Source organism: Phalangium opilio, unplaced genomic scaffold, assembly GCF_054372755.1.
Source record: "Phalangium opilio isolate 3A_F unplaced genomic scaffold, DU_Popi_V2 ptg000082l_1, whole genome shotgun sequence".
Classification (NCBI taxonomy): Eukaryota; Metazoa; Arthropoda; class Arachnida; order Opiliones; family Phalangiidae; genus Phalangium; species Phalangium opilio.
In genome coordinates, this window is record NW_028324189.1 from 18603907 (window position 1) to 18621407 (window position 17501).

Sequence of the window (17501 nt, forward strand, 5' to 3'; positions counted from 1 at the left end):
GGTATATAACACCGCTAAAATCCCACTTCTATCACAAAGACGGCACCTATGGCGGATAAAGGTACCTCGGTGCCTCTCCCCTACGTTTGTAGGGGAGAGGCACCGAGCAACTCTGCCACAGCACCAGAGAGTGGACACCTTAGCCACGGCGCATTGACCCTCTACAACGCAGAAACAGTACGGATCGCCCCCATGACAGAGCTGCTGGGGACACAGCGCTAGCCTTTGCCATTCCGGACAACCATGTGGTCATAATAATGGGCCTGCAACATCTTCTGATACAGGGAATACATATCGGCAGTGGCATAATCGACGCAGACTACCGAGGCCCGGTAAAAGTGATCCTGTTCAACATATCAACGACGGAACTCCACATACCACAAGGAGATGCTATTGCCCATATGGTAAGAACTTCATGCACCACAGGACCAGTGGGAGAGGACGTCACACTACCGCAAACCGACCGAGAGGAATGGGGCTTTGGCTCCACCGGACATTGAAATAAGGGACAATATCGGGACAACACTGCGCACGAGACCAATAAATAAAACACGCAAACTAACAAACTCGATGTTAAGGAAACCAAAAAAATTTAGTTCCTACCTATTTTGTATCCTGTAAAGACGGGCCCGAGGCAGGCGCTAAGCCAAGCCCATCTGGCCTTTAGACTTTAAAAAAAAAATCCTCTCACTTTGAAATACTGTAGATTTACACATAAAAGTAGTTTTCATACTATTTTGCACTTTCGAAAATTTAATAAATCAAATATAAATCAAAGTCCTCATAATAAACGCCCAGCCCAATCGCTTGCAAGCCAGCCTTAAAACGCGGTCGTAAGAAACTGACTATCCAAGTCTATACAAAATGTCCTAAACATCTCTAGATCAGGTCTTCGAATGAATCAATGATCTGAGATAAATTGGTAAAGGCCTTTTTTTGCTTTGTTGCGTTTTGAGAACTGTTTTTCCGACTATTGACTGAACTATTGAATACTAGTAATTGCGATATAGAAATGGACGGTTGAGACAAGGTATTAGTTTCCGTTTCAATGTTGGATCCGTATAAGATCATGGTAACGAGGGTTATAAGTTATTTGGGTATAGTGTTCTCTTGGCATTTACCCATCAAAGTAATAAGTACTCTTGTTTTTATTTCACGTGTTACAACATGAGCCGCCCTCGTCAAAATCACAGCTTTAATTTCATTTTCATAACCGCTAGGCTAGCAGATTTTGAATATTTTTAAACATATTTGTTAATATCAAAATCATATCTCTGCCCTGTTTGTAAGCTTCAAGCTGAGGGAATTAGCTGAGAATGTTGTTTTTTCAATCTGTTAGAGTGTATTACCCCAGTTTGTCCTCCAAGTTGAACCACCCTTGCTTCGTATAATTTCCTCGCGTCATTTAGTTTTAGGACAGTCGCGACCGATGTGTGGACAGAATGTCTATATTCATCATATCTTGTTGCGTGCTACAAAACCTATGTATAGCAGAAGACGGTGTGTGGTCAGCACTAATGAAATAACCGAGATGATGTTGCGTTTTGTTGACAATTCTATCAGCAATGACGATATAAGTAGTGATTCTAATGATGAAAATGGACACAGTATGCCTGAAGGTGTTATGAAATGGTTAGGTACAACAAATAGAGACACTACTGCTAACCATTTAGATTTAGTAAATTTTAGTAAATTTCCCGGAATGAAACAGTCAAGAATGCTTTGTCAATTAATTTCCAAATATTATATTGTGTACCACAATTGTAATACATTTTTGTTTCTTTTATTAAATCACTTTGAAATTGTTCTTTTAACAGCGCAATTCGTTCTTGATGTCTTCTTTTAATTCTAGCAGTCTTATTCGTAGTTCCTTTGGGCTTAATTTCTTCTCGTTACCCTTCTTTATGATCTTCGATGTTTCAGCTACCTTCTTGGTGTTAACTTATTTTTACCAACTCCTCGTCTAGCTTCTGGCTCTAAACTATCATCATTGGCCGATATATTGGCGATTTCCGCCTCAAATTCCAGATCCTTTCTCGAGGACCCACTGGTCTTGTTATTATTTTCAGATTCACGCTTCCTCTTCATGATGGTTCTGTACCTAGTTCCACGTTGTATTTCATACCATGATCGTCCAAACTCATTGTCAGTATCTCTTGCCATTTTGTTCCACATTTCCTTTTTGGTACGGAATGTCTTCATTGGGCCAACTTTCATCATATAAATGGCATAGGCCTAGTGGTACAAAAGTAACTTGGAATCATCAGCACCCCATTCTGTAATGGATAAGTAACTGAACATAAAAATGAACATATAAATGTATATATTGAAATACAACAAAGGGCCTTACCGTTAGGTTTAAATGCTTCAGTTTTGTGATAAGAGGATGTGCTGCCCATTGACACCACCAGTGGTGTTTGATTTTCTGCATGTTCAGTAGCTGGTTGGTATTCATTGTCACTGAATACTCCATGGAAGCCCTTGTGAATTTCATCATTACAATGAGCAGTGTAGGGGACCTCGACTTCATTAGGAACGATATTTAGCACTTTTTGTACGACATTAGGCACATATTGGACCTTAATAGACACGACATTTCGGATGTCTTTAATGACATTTTGCACGTCTTGAAAGAATTAGGCACGCCATTTTTTACGTCTTGAAATTCAGTAAGCACCAAATTGGCACGTCTTGAACATCATTATTTACTTTCCTTACCTTGTTATTACTCCAAACATAGCAGGGTTGGCAGAAATTTAGTTGTGATTTATATCGTTTAAAACACGATTTGTTGTTTTAAACTGTTTTTAAACAAGTAGAAAAAACAGTAATTAACACAAAAAACTAGTTTTAAACAGGTTTAAAATCACTCTTTTTGATACTCGTTTATCAAATAGACTATATATTATATATGGCTCCCCATTTGAGGCACTACTCCCTCTAGCGCTAGGCGCTTATTTTCAATGCTTTTTTGATTATAAACAAGCAGCTGCGGCAGAAACGATACTCGTGCGGGATATGAAAGATAATAAAAATGTGAAACAAATGCGCTAAAAAAGCGAGCATGAGGTAAAATAGTAGTAGAATATGTTAGTCAAACCTTTAAAGCTGACTTTTAACACATTGATATTTCAAGAAAAATTATATAGACTAAAAACTTTACATTTTAGTGGTTGATGATGGAAAATTTAATTAGACAAAGTTAAATAGAGAAAAAAAATTTCATTCTTTACTAGACGCCATACCTCTTGTTCTGAGCGAGACTGATAAGTATCATCTTAACAGTAGAACTCGCACCATGCCAGGGTTGGCAAGTTTTAAACAAATTGTTTTAAACTTTGGTTTAAAACTTGTTTTAAACAGCCATGAAAAAAAAACATTAATTTGTTTAAAACGTTTTAAACAAACAGTTTAAAACATGTTTTTTATGGAGAGGAATTTCGAATATTTTTAACTCGTTTTATTTGAAAATGAGCGAAAATATTAAATAATAGAAATAAAAGCTTCAGTCAAAACCTTGCAATAATTTAACTGTTTCATATGAGTGTTTAATTGTTTGGAAACCCTTCCAGTGTATTTATCCGTTACCAATCTGTATTGAAGACTGATATTCAATAATTTGATTTGGAATAACTTATTTTGTCGTCTACCTAAGGTAAAGGAACAACGTTTTTCTACGCTGTTGGTACATTTTACTGTTCTAAAGTGAGTACGCGTAATATTTAAAGCCAGGCCCTTGTCAGTTCTAAAATTAATACGCTTAATCCGTAAACGGAAAACATGAAGCACCTACAAAGTAGAAAGGGGTGGTGAAGTTTCAAATGTATGAGTTCTGACCAAGAAACTCTGCAGTATGGAAGCGAAAATTCCTTAATAGTGGCCAGAAAAGAAATCAAGCATTTGGACATTTGGGGTTAAATGAACAATTTTACCCATCACCCTCATTTTGTATGCGCTATTAAAAATTACATTTTCGTTTTGAAAAGATCTCTTGCTCTTTTTAGACAGTCAGTAGAACATTTCAAATATTCAAAATAGATCCCTCAACACGTACCCCTTTTAATAAATTAATTTCATGATAAAATGTTTTCGGAAAATCTAATTTTAAATCGTGTTTTAAACATTAAAAACACAACTTTTTTACCACATTTTTGCCAACCCTGGCAAGGACCCTTTCTTACACCTTCAAATTCTAAATTTTAGGAGCTCTTGATTTCGTCTTTTCGTGTTTTTTTTCTCAATACGTTTTCGTGGTCTGTTGGTCAAGCTGTATGATACTCGCTTTGGGTTCAAGTGGTCCCTGGTTCTAATTCCACACGGACAATTTCTTACACCTTGAAATTCTAAATTTAAGGAGCTCTTGCTCTTTTTAAACAGTCAGTAGAATATTTCACATATTCTGTATTGGTCGCTTAACACGCACTCCCTTCAAAATAATTAATATCATAAAATAATTTCGGAAAATCTAATTTGTTCTTGAAAAAGCTCAAATATGTTATTTTTCAATTAATTTGGAGGGAATAAATCGATTAACAATTAAATAAGTTGATTGAATTAAATTGTGATTAAGGAATAAATTAATATAAATAAAGAAAAATCGCAATGTCGGATCTTCAGTCAATTGACAAACGTCACTCTCATCGTTTGTTTTTTCTGTCTTGGTCCAAACCAAGAACATTTTTTTTAATCAAGCAGGCTGTGAAAATAAGCGCCTTGCGCTAGCGGGAGTAGTGGCTTAAATGGAGAGCCGCGATGTATAATATATAGACTATTAGATCTGCAAGAGTGATTTTAAACATGTTTAAAACTAGGTTTTTTTGGTGTTTTTTACTGTTTTTTTCTACTTGTTTAAAAAACAGTTTAAAACAACAAATCGTGTTTTAAACAATAAAAAACACAACTTTTGTTTTTTTTTTAAAAAACTCAATTTTTGCCAACCCTGCACCATGCAGATTGAGTCTTTAGCACCATCGCGCGCCTTGGCGGATGCCGAGTGTTTTTACCCTTTTTTGTGGTTTCTACTAGAGTTTGTTCTGGTGGAGTCACCAAATAAGTGGTAACTTTAAAAAAAAATAGAAATCGGAATGATGGGGATGAAAAGCCCTGAACACACGGTAATCCTGTGTCCATCCATTGGCAAAGCTAGGGTAAAAGAGACCTTGAAAAGCCGGCGCTATACCCGCACGAGTAAAAAGGTCTAGGTTTGGTCCAGGACAGAAAAAAACAATCGACAAGAGTGAGGTTTTTCAATTGACTGAAGTTCAGATATTGCAATATTTCATCATTTTTATTAATTGAATCCTTAATCACTATTCAATTCAATCAACAGATTTCACTTTCAAATTAATTGAAGAAAATACATATTTACGCTTTTTCAAGATCAATTAAATTTTCTGAATACATTTTATCATGAAATATATTATTTTGAAGGGAGTATGTGTTTAGGGATCGATATTTAATATCTGAAATATTCAACTTACTGTATAAAAAGAGCAAGCGATCTTTTCAAAAGGTTAATGTAATTTTTTTAATAGCGGATACAAAATGAGGGTAATACGTGAATTTATACCTTTAACCTCTAATGCCTAAATGCTTGATTTCTTTTGTTGGCCACTATTAAGGAATATCCGCTTCCGTACTTCTTGGTCAGAACTCATCATACATTTGAAACATCACCACCTCTTACTACTTTGTAGGCGCTTCATGTTTTCCGTTTACGGATTAAGCGTATTAATTTTAGCACTGTCATGGGCCTGGCTTTAGATACTACGCGTAATCACTTAAGAACAGTAAAATGTACCAACAGTGTAGAGAAACCACATAGGAGAAACGTTGTTGCTTTGTTTTAAGTAGACGACAAAATAAGTTATCCTTAATCATATATTTTGAATATAAGTCTTCAAGACAGATTGGTAACGAATAAATAAACTGATAGGGTTTCCAAACAATTAAACACACATGTGAAACAGTCGAGTTATTGGAAAGTTTTGACTGAATCTTATTATTTCTGTTATATTATCTTTTCGCTCATTTTCAAATAAAAAGAGTTAAAAATATTCGAAATTTCTCTCCATATAAAAACATGTTTTAAACTTTTTGTTTAAAACGTTTTAAACAATTTTTTGTTTTTTAATGGCTGTTTAAAACAAGTTTTAAACAAGAGTTTAAAACAAATTGTTTAAAACTTGCCAACCCTGACCAAAACTCTCCGTTAGATAACTGTGAAATTCCGCTTGTATTTCTAATGGTCTTTAATAATGTCCGGCTATCTTTGGGTAATTCATCATGACCATGTGCTCTAAGTATTTCTAACAAACTGTTAGTTTTTACCATATCAACGTTGTACTTAAGAACCCAGCTACGAATTTCCGATGATATATTACTTTGAATGTCCTCAGATGAACTACTAGAACAGCTAGAATTTAAATTTAAAGAGCTACAAGAAAGCCTATCTAAATTATCATCTTCACTTGATATTTCCCTAACTTCCGGAGATATTTCAGGTATATCATCTTCACTCTCTAACATATTAGCTTGTTCATTGCCATTATCATTATCTAGTAATTGGCCCTCGTCGTTTGTATTTGGATTTTTTGCAATATCTATAACTGATTGTAAATATTTTGACCGTTTCCTACGCATTTGCCTCTTACTAAGGCTACAATTATCCTTGCTATACAAAGAACCAATTCTCTGAGATGAATTCATCAATGTTTAATTTGTACAAGACCTTACCTTAAGACGAAACTCACTTAACAGCACGCCAAATTATGAACCACAAGAAGAGATCCAAACAATCCACGTTTTGCAACAGTATCCTAAAATAAATAAAGCCAAATTTAAAGAGAGCATGAAGTATTCAAACAAATTATTATTAGATGATTAATAATAATTACCTGTAATCGTTAATCTACCTTAATTACCTAAAATCATTCAGTTTTTGCAACGAAAAAGAGTAAAATCAGATAAAAGTCCGCGGAAAAACAGCCTAGGCCAGGACAGATAGGCTAAAAAAGGGCTTGATCTAGAACATTTGAACATAAAGATGAAAATTGGTATATGTGTTCTTTTTGACCCAACAAAAAATATACTAAAAGTCCCCTGCTTTAGAGCGCGAGCTTTCGCCGCCATCTTGGAAAATGGCCGCCGGGAATGCCAGCATTAATGTATTCCACGTTCTTCTTCAAAAATTACGAAAATTGGTGTATATTATAAATGTAACCACCTGAACATCATAGTAAAATTTCACGGCTCTGTGTATGATAGTTTGGTCGCCATACTGGAAAATGTCCGCCGTGAATGCTAGGTACAGTTGATTTCAACATGTTGTTGAAAAATTACGAAAATTTTAGATATTATAAAAAAGTTGTGTGAACCTCAAAGTAAAATATTGATGCCATTCATGAAATAGTTTGGCCGCCATGTGGGAAAATGGCCGCCGAGAATGTCATTTAGATACAGTATACTTTTAAAAAATTATGAAAATTGGTAAATTTATTGTTGAAGACCGTCTAAACATCGTTCTTGAATATTGAAGACGTGCTACTGATAGTTTGGGCGCCATCTTGGAAAATGACTGCGTGGAATGCCAAATACATTACCTATATATGAATTTTTTCGATATTTCTTTACTGAGTAGATGATTTTCATGAACGTATTAATCACCTTAAAAATAACTGTTTCCAAGTCTAAGTTATCGACCCCATCTTTAAAAGTGTCACTGAAAGATAACTATCCTTAAATCTGAAACAAAGAAAAGCAAAGCAAAGCTATATCTAATGCAGGAATCAGAGTGGTGTGAATGGGTCTTTGACTTTGGCGATGGCGAACCCATCGCCACTGTTCGGGATCAAATCGTTTCCAAGCTATTGTTCACTTAATATTTTCATTAAAAACTTCAACGTATTTGTAAGAGGTAGATTATCTGTCATTACTTTAAACCGCGCCTTATCATAACCACATCCAGTTACAGCATGCAGATGAAAGAATTGTTCTCTGAACGTTTTTTTCTCAAATGTCTCGATTTGAGACTCTTCTTGGTGTGGTTTTGATTTCAGATTTAAGACTGAAGACTTTTCAATTCGGGTGTGATAGTGTAGCAAAAGAACCAAGACATTCCGCTACTACAATGGCTAGGAAACGATTTAAACCGCGAAGAATGGGGATGGATTCGCGATCCCAAATCCTAAGTCCCATTCACGCCATTCAAGACCAACATTTAATACTCATTATCTGTAACTGCGGAACCTCTTGTGTGAATAACTGTGGATGTAGACGATCCGAATTAGTTTGCTCAGCATTGCGTGGACATAGTCGCTGTACTAGCTGTGATGGAGCAGAGCAGGACTTCTTGTGGCGGACGGGGCCCGAGTTCAGTGTGCCGGTTCGGGAGTTGCTTCGGTTCGCCCTTGGTTCAGACCGTTCCTAGTCCAGTTCGCTTAAGGTTTTGCTCGGCCGCTTCGCCCCCGCCCAGGTGTTGCCTTAATTGGCTCACCCCGCTATTGTCAACCCTCTGAGGGTCGCGGATACATTGTTTCGGTCGTGTGGCACTGATGTGCTTGGAGGGAAATTCTCCGTCCCCTCGAGCCTCCTGCTATCATAATCCTTCCCTGTCACCGACCACCTTCTGGATGGGCTCGCCGCTGACGGTGTCCAGCTTTTGTCACCTGTTTAAAATGCGTTTGTCGGGGCCACCGGCCCATCCCGTTTGCTAGACGGCGTTTCCGCAGTTTCAATTTGGAATATTATGAGCCCCCAGCTAGGTGCTGCGCCTAGTCAAGGCCTCCGACATGCAATTATTGTGAAAAAATCTTCAGGCTGACGAGATGAATATGAACGAACTGTTAGAGATTTGTGTTAAATCTAATCTTTAACAACAAGAGAATGTCTAAACCCTATATTAAACCATATAACCTAATCAACATGTTGATAATTACAGCTTTGAATAACTTTTCTTTCTTTCAGAATTTAGGGTAATAATTTTCGAGTGGCCATTTTTAAAGATGGCGTTGATAATATCGACTTGGAGATGGCCATTTTTTGGTGTTTATTACGTTAATGGTAATCATTTACTCAATATAGGAATTTCGAAAAGTTTTATATGTTTGAAATATATTTAGTATTTCCAGCAGTCATTTTCCAAGACGGCGCCCAAACTATCAGTAGCACGTCTTAAATATTCAATAGTGATGACGGTCTTCAACATAATTATTACCATTTTCATAATTTATGAATAATATACTGTATCTAAATGACATTCCCGGCGGCCATTTTCCAACATCGCGGCCAAAGCTCGCACTCTACAGCAGGGTACTTTTAGTATATTTTTTGTTGGGTCGAACATAACACATCTACCAATTTTCAATTTTATGTTCAAATGTTCTAGGTCAAACCCTAAAAGTCCTGGGCTATTACCCTTTTTCGTAATTTTCACGAAAGATCGGGTTGCTGAAAAAGGATGAATTGGCAGGCAAGACGATGTAATCGCTTTTAAGCGATTTCGAAAAATAGAATCCATTTGTTGGTGATGTCCATATCTTGCATAAGAATGTAGCCCAACGAAGCCGACAATAATAGCGTGTTCAAAATCAATGCTTTATGTCCATCTATAATTTTCTCGTACAGTTCTGGCGAAATCAGATCATAAGGATCGCAAAAATTCTCCTCGTTCAAGTGATTCATCATCCAATTATCGAGCTACTCGGAGTAGGCCAAGAAAGAGGAGTAACTCCTCTTTCTTGGCCTAATAAATTGGTCAAAGTGTTGCCAATGTTTGAAAGTGGATTTTCCCACTTCCATTTGAAAAATTTCCCACATTTCCCACACCCCCTTTTTAGCCACGCCCCCAGCTAAAATATGGTGGAAAAGTTACAGTCATATTTATCTGTACTATTTTTTCCTACTAGGTTTAATATGGAATATCACTGCTTAAAGCTTTGACAATATGTACAAATGCGCCAAAACGCTATAAAGCTTTAAAATTCTCAAAATATGCTACTTTTTTTCCAGTGCCAAATTTAAAATCACCGAATTTATTTCAAAATGTCGCTTGCAATTATTTAACCGAGCAAAATTTTCGAAAATTCAATCATTTTAACTGCATAGTCTGCACTATAAACACTTAAACACGAAAATTCCCACATTTGACCGATTTTGGAAAAAAAATTACCTTTTTCCCACTGAGCCTAAAACCTTACCAAAATTTCCCACAATGTAGCGTTACAATCTACTGGGATGTTGAAACTGTAACTTACGGCTGGTAATTCTCCACCCTTGGATATGGCTATTACATCCATTGTGCTGATCGGTTCGTAAACAGGGCTATATTGAAGAAAATACTATCTTGAAAACGTCAACTATTTTTCAAATCGTTTTAACCATTTACGTAAAATTGTGAATGATAGTCGCGTATCCGATGGCATCGTAACATTTTTTCTTTTGTAGCGCAAGTGAATCCAACTCCTAGGAAAGATAATTTTTTAAAAAACCAGAATTATTAAAACGTCATTTGAATCATTAATTCATTTTTATATATACCTCAAGAATTCCATACTTTATAATAGCTGATTCCGTAAATCTGTTGTAAGAGAAAATATTGTTTAAAGGCCCTGATATTCTCGGTTACGTTCAATAAGTACTCACTTGTACTTGAAGTATCTATCGGGAAACAGTTTTTCATATTTAGCAGTGGCAACCGACATCTGTGAATTCCTTCAAAGCAACGAATGATTAGCTCGCCAATCAACTCTCGCGAAACTTAACGCAAAGAGACAAATGAATTTTTCTAATTACTTTTATTGATCTCTTAGAGGAGATTAAAAATATACGCTTTTGGAAAGTGAATTATCGCTGTAGTTATCAAACTTTGCCAAAATCCGTTTCCAAAGCGATATGGCTTTATTTGGTCTTCTTCCGAGCCAAGCGCCACATGAATACGCTTGTTAACCGTAACTCAGTCGCTAACGTTTACAGCAATAATGCCAATTACCCTAAATCATAATTTCGGCAGGAAAGGTTTTGTTGAAAACACCTTTCATTATGTGTATTTACTCACTTCCCTTTTCGCTTACTTTTCTGCTATATACCTGACTAGCTTTTGTAGCCTAAACAAAACCATAGAAAACAACGTCGTATGATTGCCTTTGAAGTAATATACCTCCAAGGCTTATTTAATGGTTCTCAGTGTCTTTCAGGAAAAAAAGGAATTGTGTTTGTGTTGGTTTGTCAAAAATCGTTAAACGCATCATTTAGTTACAAGGTTTATTACTTTATTTGTTGATAATTCGAAAGTAATCTAGCCGAAAAATAATTTTGAATATAATTGCGTTTAGCGTGCGAAGAAGAGAAACTAATCATGAGGCTCGACAAAAATCTACTTAACCAAGGAAAATTAAACCTACCTATGAAACGCTATGGAATTGATTGATTACATTGGGATCTCTTAATACATTTCTACGTAGGTAGAATTCGGGGAAACGATATAGTCCTTTAAAACCACCACCGGGCAAAAACATGTGTCTTAATTATCTCTACGAATTGAGATAACCCCTTCAATTTTCGAAAGATAATTTTTTCTTCAATAATCACATCATCGTAGTTAAGGTTACGTTTTATTGATGAGATAAAAGCTAAGATGTTTAAACCGTGTTTAATAAAATGTGTTTGTTTACAAAGTATTACCAAAGCAACAACAACAAAATAATCATGGTTAATTTATATCGGTGTATTTTCTATCTTTACTCGAGTCTTCACCATAAATTTTATCGCAGATTTGTGCTTGACGGACATTAGAATTTAACAAAGTTGTTTTCAATGTTCGGTTAAAAGTTGTGAGATTTTATGTCGTTTGTAAATATTTGTCATTATTTCGAAATCAATAAGGTGTACTTTTGTAAGACGTTTTGATTGATTGATTTGCCGATTAATCGTATCTATATTTCTTCCAGCCGAGAATTATTTCAAAGAACAACATGGCGACGCAAACTGTTAATGCCGATAAAGTGAGGTAAAAGACGCTACAAACGGCGAATAAAGTTAGGTCTGACGCGGTCTTAATTGGACGTTCCCATTTGATGAAATCCAAGGCGTAATCCCCGGGGAAATCAAAATAATTAAACGCTTTCGTCTCGAAAAAAAGGAGCATTCTAAATAAAAGTTAAAACCCAATTAGTTTGCAGTGAACAATTTATGAATGGAGCGGATATCGATTACCCTTTTTGGAAATTTTCACGAAAGATCGGGTTGCCGTAAAAGGATGAATTGGCAGGCAAGACGACGTAATCGCTTTTAAGCGATTTCGAAAAGTAGAATACGTCTAATTTCTTTTTCCATTCTCTGATGAGGTCATCGTCTTGCATAAGAACCAAACCCAACGTAGAAGACAAAAAAATTTGGTTCAGAATCATAGCTTTATGTCCGTCTACAATTTCCTGGTACATTTCTAACGAAACCAGGTCGTAAAATTCGCAAAAATTCTCCTCGTTCAAGTGATTCTTCAACCAATTATCAAGCTTCTCCTCTTCCTTGGCCTTAATAGACAATTACATTTATTTCATAAGAAAAGCTAACACCATAGGGGCAAGGCAAGCAAACGCTTACTCTACTGCTTAGAAATCGGTGAACCAATCCGTCTTTGATCATAAGTGGTTGAACATTGGCGTGACTCTGCATGTATTGAAGATCTTCGATCGTTTCGATGAATGAATATTTTTCACTGAAGAACTCCGACTGGAAGAAACAACTCATGAGGAACCCGATAAAGGTGACGCCAATTACCCAAAAAGCGTAGGCGAGACGCTCGGAAATATGATCCAATTGACCAGGATACGCTGCGTGACACGAGAGACAAAATGTGTTTCCCAAATTGGTGCGATTTTTGGGAGGTGAAATTGCTTACGTTCAAAGAAAAATACGGAAAAGACATCCCATAAAACTATCAGATATCGCTTGATTACTTGATTCAAGTTACTTCTTGACTTTGTTAGGATGGCGTGCCACAATTTGTGAGTCAATAACAATGATGTAACAATGGCGAAAAAGCAAATGCCGACACCAGACTGGAAATGTAATCAATTAAATGATTTTGGAGTTGCAAGTACGCGAATCTTGACCAGATGTACCATCAAATCCATTGACAAGAATGAGAGCGAAGATGACAGTGTCAATTTTGGTGCCCCTGACAATATGATGGTCTCGGTGAAGTCGTAAAAACCACAGGAAATAAGTCCTTTCACCTTTCTTAAAGTGGAAATATCCACTGGAGCCAGTATAATGTCCAAAATCTGAAAATACCTCAGAAAACTGAATACAAACTAATGACCACAGTGTTTTCAGCAGTGATCTAGATAATGCCTCTAAGAGGTATGATCAACGCCTTACAATCTACTGGGATGTTGAAACTGTGACTTACGGCAGGTAATTCTCCACCCTTGGATATGGCTATTACATCCATTGTGCTGATCGGTTCGTAAACAGGGCTATATTGAAGAAAACACTCTCTTGAAAACGTCAACTATTTTTCAAACAATTTGATCCGTTTACGTAAAATTATGAATGATAGTTCCATATCCAATGGCATCATACATTTTTTTCTTTTGAAGCGGGAGTAAATCCAACTCCTAGGAAGGATAATTTTATAAAACCAGAATTATTGAAACGCCATTTGAATCATAAATACATTTTTTTATACCTCAAGCATTCCGAACTTGATAAAAGCTGGTTCCGTAAATCTGTTGTAAGAGAAAATATTGTTTAAAGGCCCTGATATTCTCGGTTACGTTCAATAAGTACTCACTTGTACTTAAGGTATCTATCGGGAAACAGTTTTTCATATTTAGCAGTGGCGGCCGACATCTGTGAATTCCTTCTACGCAACTAATGATTAGCTCGGCAATCAACTCACGCGAAACGTAACGCAAAGAGACAAATGAATTTTTCTAATTACTTTTATTGATTTCTTTGAGGAGATTAAAAATATAAGCTTTTGGAAAGTGAATTATCGCTGTAGTTATCATTATTAAATTTAACCAAAATTCATTGTCAAAGCGATATGGCTTTATTTGGTCTTCTTCAGAACCAAGCGCCACTTGAATACGGTTGTTTACTGTAATTCGGTTGTTGATTACAGCGATAATGCCAATTACCCTAAATCATAATTTCGGCAGGAAATGTTTTGTTGAAAACACCTTTCATTATAAGTATTTACTCACTTCCCTTTTCGCTTACTTTTCTGCTATATACCTGACTGTTTTTTGTAGCCTAAACAAAACGGTAGAGGACAACGTTATGTAATTGCCTTTGAAGTAATATACCCCCAGGGCTTATTTAATGTTTTTCAGTGTATTTCATGACAAAAAGTAATTGAGTGTTGTTTCTTTCTCGAAAATCGTTAAACGCGACGTTTATAGATATAGGCCTAGAACCATATTTACGGATTCAGAAAATAGCCATATTATTCCAATTCCTACATTTTTCGAAAGATTATTTAGTCTTTAATTATTACATCCCCGTAGCTAAGGTTTCGTTTTATTGCTGAGATAAAGCTACGAGACTTTTAAAACGCGTTCAATATAATCTGTTTCTCAATGAAGAATTATCAAAACAAACGAACAACAACCAAATATTCATGTTTAACTTATATCGGTTTATTTTCAATCTTTATTCGTCAACATAGTTTTCATTCTAGATTTGTACCTGACATAGATCATGTCCTAAAATGACGGATATTTGAATTTAGGTAAATGAAATGGAATAAAGTGTTTTCAATGTTCGGTTGAAAGTTGTAAGATTTTATGTCGTTGTAAATATTTGTCATTGTTTCGAAATCAATAAGGTGTACTTTTTGTAAGACGTTTTGATTGATTGATCTTCTCTTTAAACGATTCTATATTTCTTCCAGCCGATGATTATTTCAACGAACAACATGGCGACGCAAACGGATAAAGCCGATAAAGTAAGGTAAAAAACTATAGAAACGGCGAATAACGTCAGGCCCGACGCGGTCTTCAATAAACGTTCCCATTTGACAAAATCCATGGCGTAATCCCCTGGGAAATAAAAATATCTAAACGCTTTCGTCTCGAAAAAGACGAGCATTCTAAATAAAAGTTAAAGCCAAATTAGTTTGCGCTTAGCAATTTCAGAAAGAATAAATTACGCTTTTTCGTAATTTTCACGAAAGATCGGGTTGCTGAAAAAGGATGAATTGGCAGGCAAGACGATGAAATCGCTTTTAAGCGATTTCGAAAAATAGAATACATCCAATTTGGTTTTCCAATCGCTGATGATTTCATCGTCTTGGATAAGAACGTAACCCAACGTAGCGGACAAAAAATTTTGGTTCAAAATCAAAGCTTTATGGCCGTCTACAATTTTCTCGTACAAATTTGCCGAAACCAGGTCGTAAGTATCGCAAAAATTCTCTTCATTCAAGAGATTCTTCATCCAGTTATCGAGCTTCTCCTCCTTTTTGACACCTTTAGTTTTGAGAGGACCCAACTGGGTTTATAACAAGTGAACGCTTACTCTATTGCTTAGAATGTTGTGAGCCAACCCGTCTTTCATCATCAGTGGTTGAACATTAGCGTGACTCTGCATGTATTGAAGATCTTCGATCGTTTCGATGATAGAATATTTTTCACTGAAGGTCTCGGACTTGAGGAAACAATTCATGAGGAACCCGATAAAGGTGACGCCAATTACCCAAAACGCGAGGCGAGACGCTCTGAAATATGATCCAATCGACGAGAGTACGCTGCTTGACACAAGAGATAAAATGTGTTTCCGAAATGACAGCGATTTATGAGAGATGAAATCACTTACGTTCAAAGAAAAATACAGAAAAGATATCCCATAAAACTATCAGATATCGCTTGATTACTTGATTGGAGTTACTTCTTGACTTTGTTAGGATGGCGTGCCACAATTTGTGAGTCAATAACAGTGATGTAACAATGGCGAAAAAGCCAATGCCGACACCAGAATGGAAATGTAATCGATTAGAAATTTTTTGGAATAAAACGATACGCCGATCTGGACCAGATGTACCATGAAATCCATTGACAAGAATGAGAGCGAAGTTGACAGTGACAATTTTGGTGCCCCTGACAATATGATCGTCTCGGTGAAGTCGTAAAAACCACTGGAAACAAGTCCGTTCATCTTGCTTAAAGTGGAAATATCCGATGGACCAAGTATGATGTCCAAACTCTGAAAATACCTCAGAAAACTGAATACTAACTAATGACCACAATGTTTCAGCCCTGATCTTGATAAGCCTTCTAAAGGGTATGATCATCTTCCTATAATGTAGTGGGATGTTGAATCTGTAACTTACGGTTGGTAAGTCTCCACCCTTAGTTAAGTCTTTGACATCCATTGCGCTGATCGGTTCGTAAACAGGGCTATTGAACAAATATTATCTTGAAAACCTCAACTATTTGTCAAACCATTTTAAACATTTACGTAAAATTATGAATCATAGTTCCATATCCGATAGAATCGTAACATTTTTTCTTTTGTAGCGGAAGTGAATCCAACTCCCAGGAAAGATAATTTTATAAAACCAGAATTTTTAAAACGTCATTTTAATCTTAAATTCATTTTCATTTATACCTCATGCATTCCGAACTTGATACAAACTGGTTCCGTAAATCTGTTAGAAGAGAGAAAATATTGTTGAAAGGAACTAATATTCTCGGTTACGATCAATAAGTACTCACTTGTATTTGAAGTTTCATATTTAGCAGTGGCGGCCGACATCTGTGAATTCCTTCAAAGCAACGAATTATTAGCTCGCCAATCAACTCAGGCAAAGAGACAAACGAATTTTTCTTATTACTTTTATTGATCTCCTTGAGGAGATTAAAATGTACGGTTTTAAAAAGTGAATTATGGCTGTAACTATCAATTTTGCCAAAATCCGTTTCCAAAGCGACAAAGCGCTGTTTCGTTTTCCACCCGAACCACGCTACACGTGAACACACTTGCTTACTGTAACTCACAAGCTAATTTTTACTGGCCAATTACTTTAAATCATTATTACGGGAGGAAATGTTTTTAGAAAACACCTTTCATTATGTGTATTTACTCACTTCGCGTTTCACTTACTTTTGCGCATGACGTGACTAGTATTCGTAACCGCAACGAAACGGTAGATGACAACTTCTTATGATTACCCTTTATTATAGTGATCAATGTCTTTATTGATAAAAAGAAATTTAATTTCGTTTGTTTCTCGATAACCGCAGCGAATCGATCGCCTTGCCCCTTTCAAGAGCTTAGGTCAAATGTCCCTTGGTGGGCCGTGCCCGAGTATATAGGGGTTACAGTCCTGGGATTTGATTTTAGGTCCCCTTATTTGGGCTCGGTGGTGGGTGGGAGTATCTCCGACGAATTTTTATATCTTAAATATGGATACCCTTGAAAATTCACCCAAGGCAGATAGTTTAAACTCTGGCAAGTTTATTGGTAACCCAATTGGAGGGGTTTGCGATGGTATGGCT

At 36.2% G+C, this 17501-nt stretch overlaps 1 protein-coding gene and 1 long non-coding RNA gene across 2 annotated transcripts in view; one reads left to right on the top strand and one right to left on the bottom strand.

Moving 5' to 3' along the window:
- The window catches only part of LOC149653534 (uncharacterized), a 399454-nt gene that overhangs the window by 308366 nt on the left and 73587 nt on the right, over positions 1-17501 (top strand). The window lies entirely within an intron of this gene.
- LOC149653623 (uncharacterized) lies at positions 11719-13989 on the bottom strand. Its single transcript, XM_089847139.1, has 7 exons — positions 13793-13989; positions 13688-13727; positions 13119-13616; positions 12896-13055; positions 12598-12827; positions 12211-12527; positions 11719-12143 (listed from the first exon to the last, which is right to left on the bottom strand). The coding sequence occupies exons 3-7, from the start codon at positions 13128-13130 to the stop codon at positions 11921-11923; spliced, it is 942 nt and encodes a 313-aa protein (XP_089703265.1). The 5' UTR covers positions 13131-13616; positions 13688-13727; positions 13793-13989; the 3' UTR covers positions 11719-11920.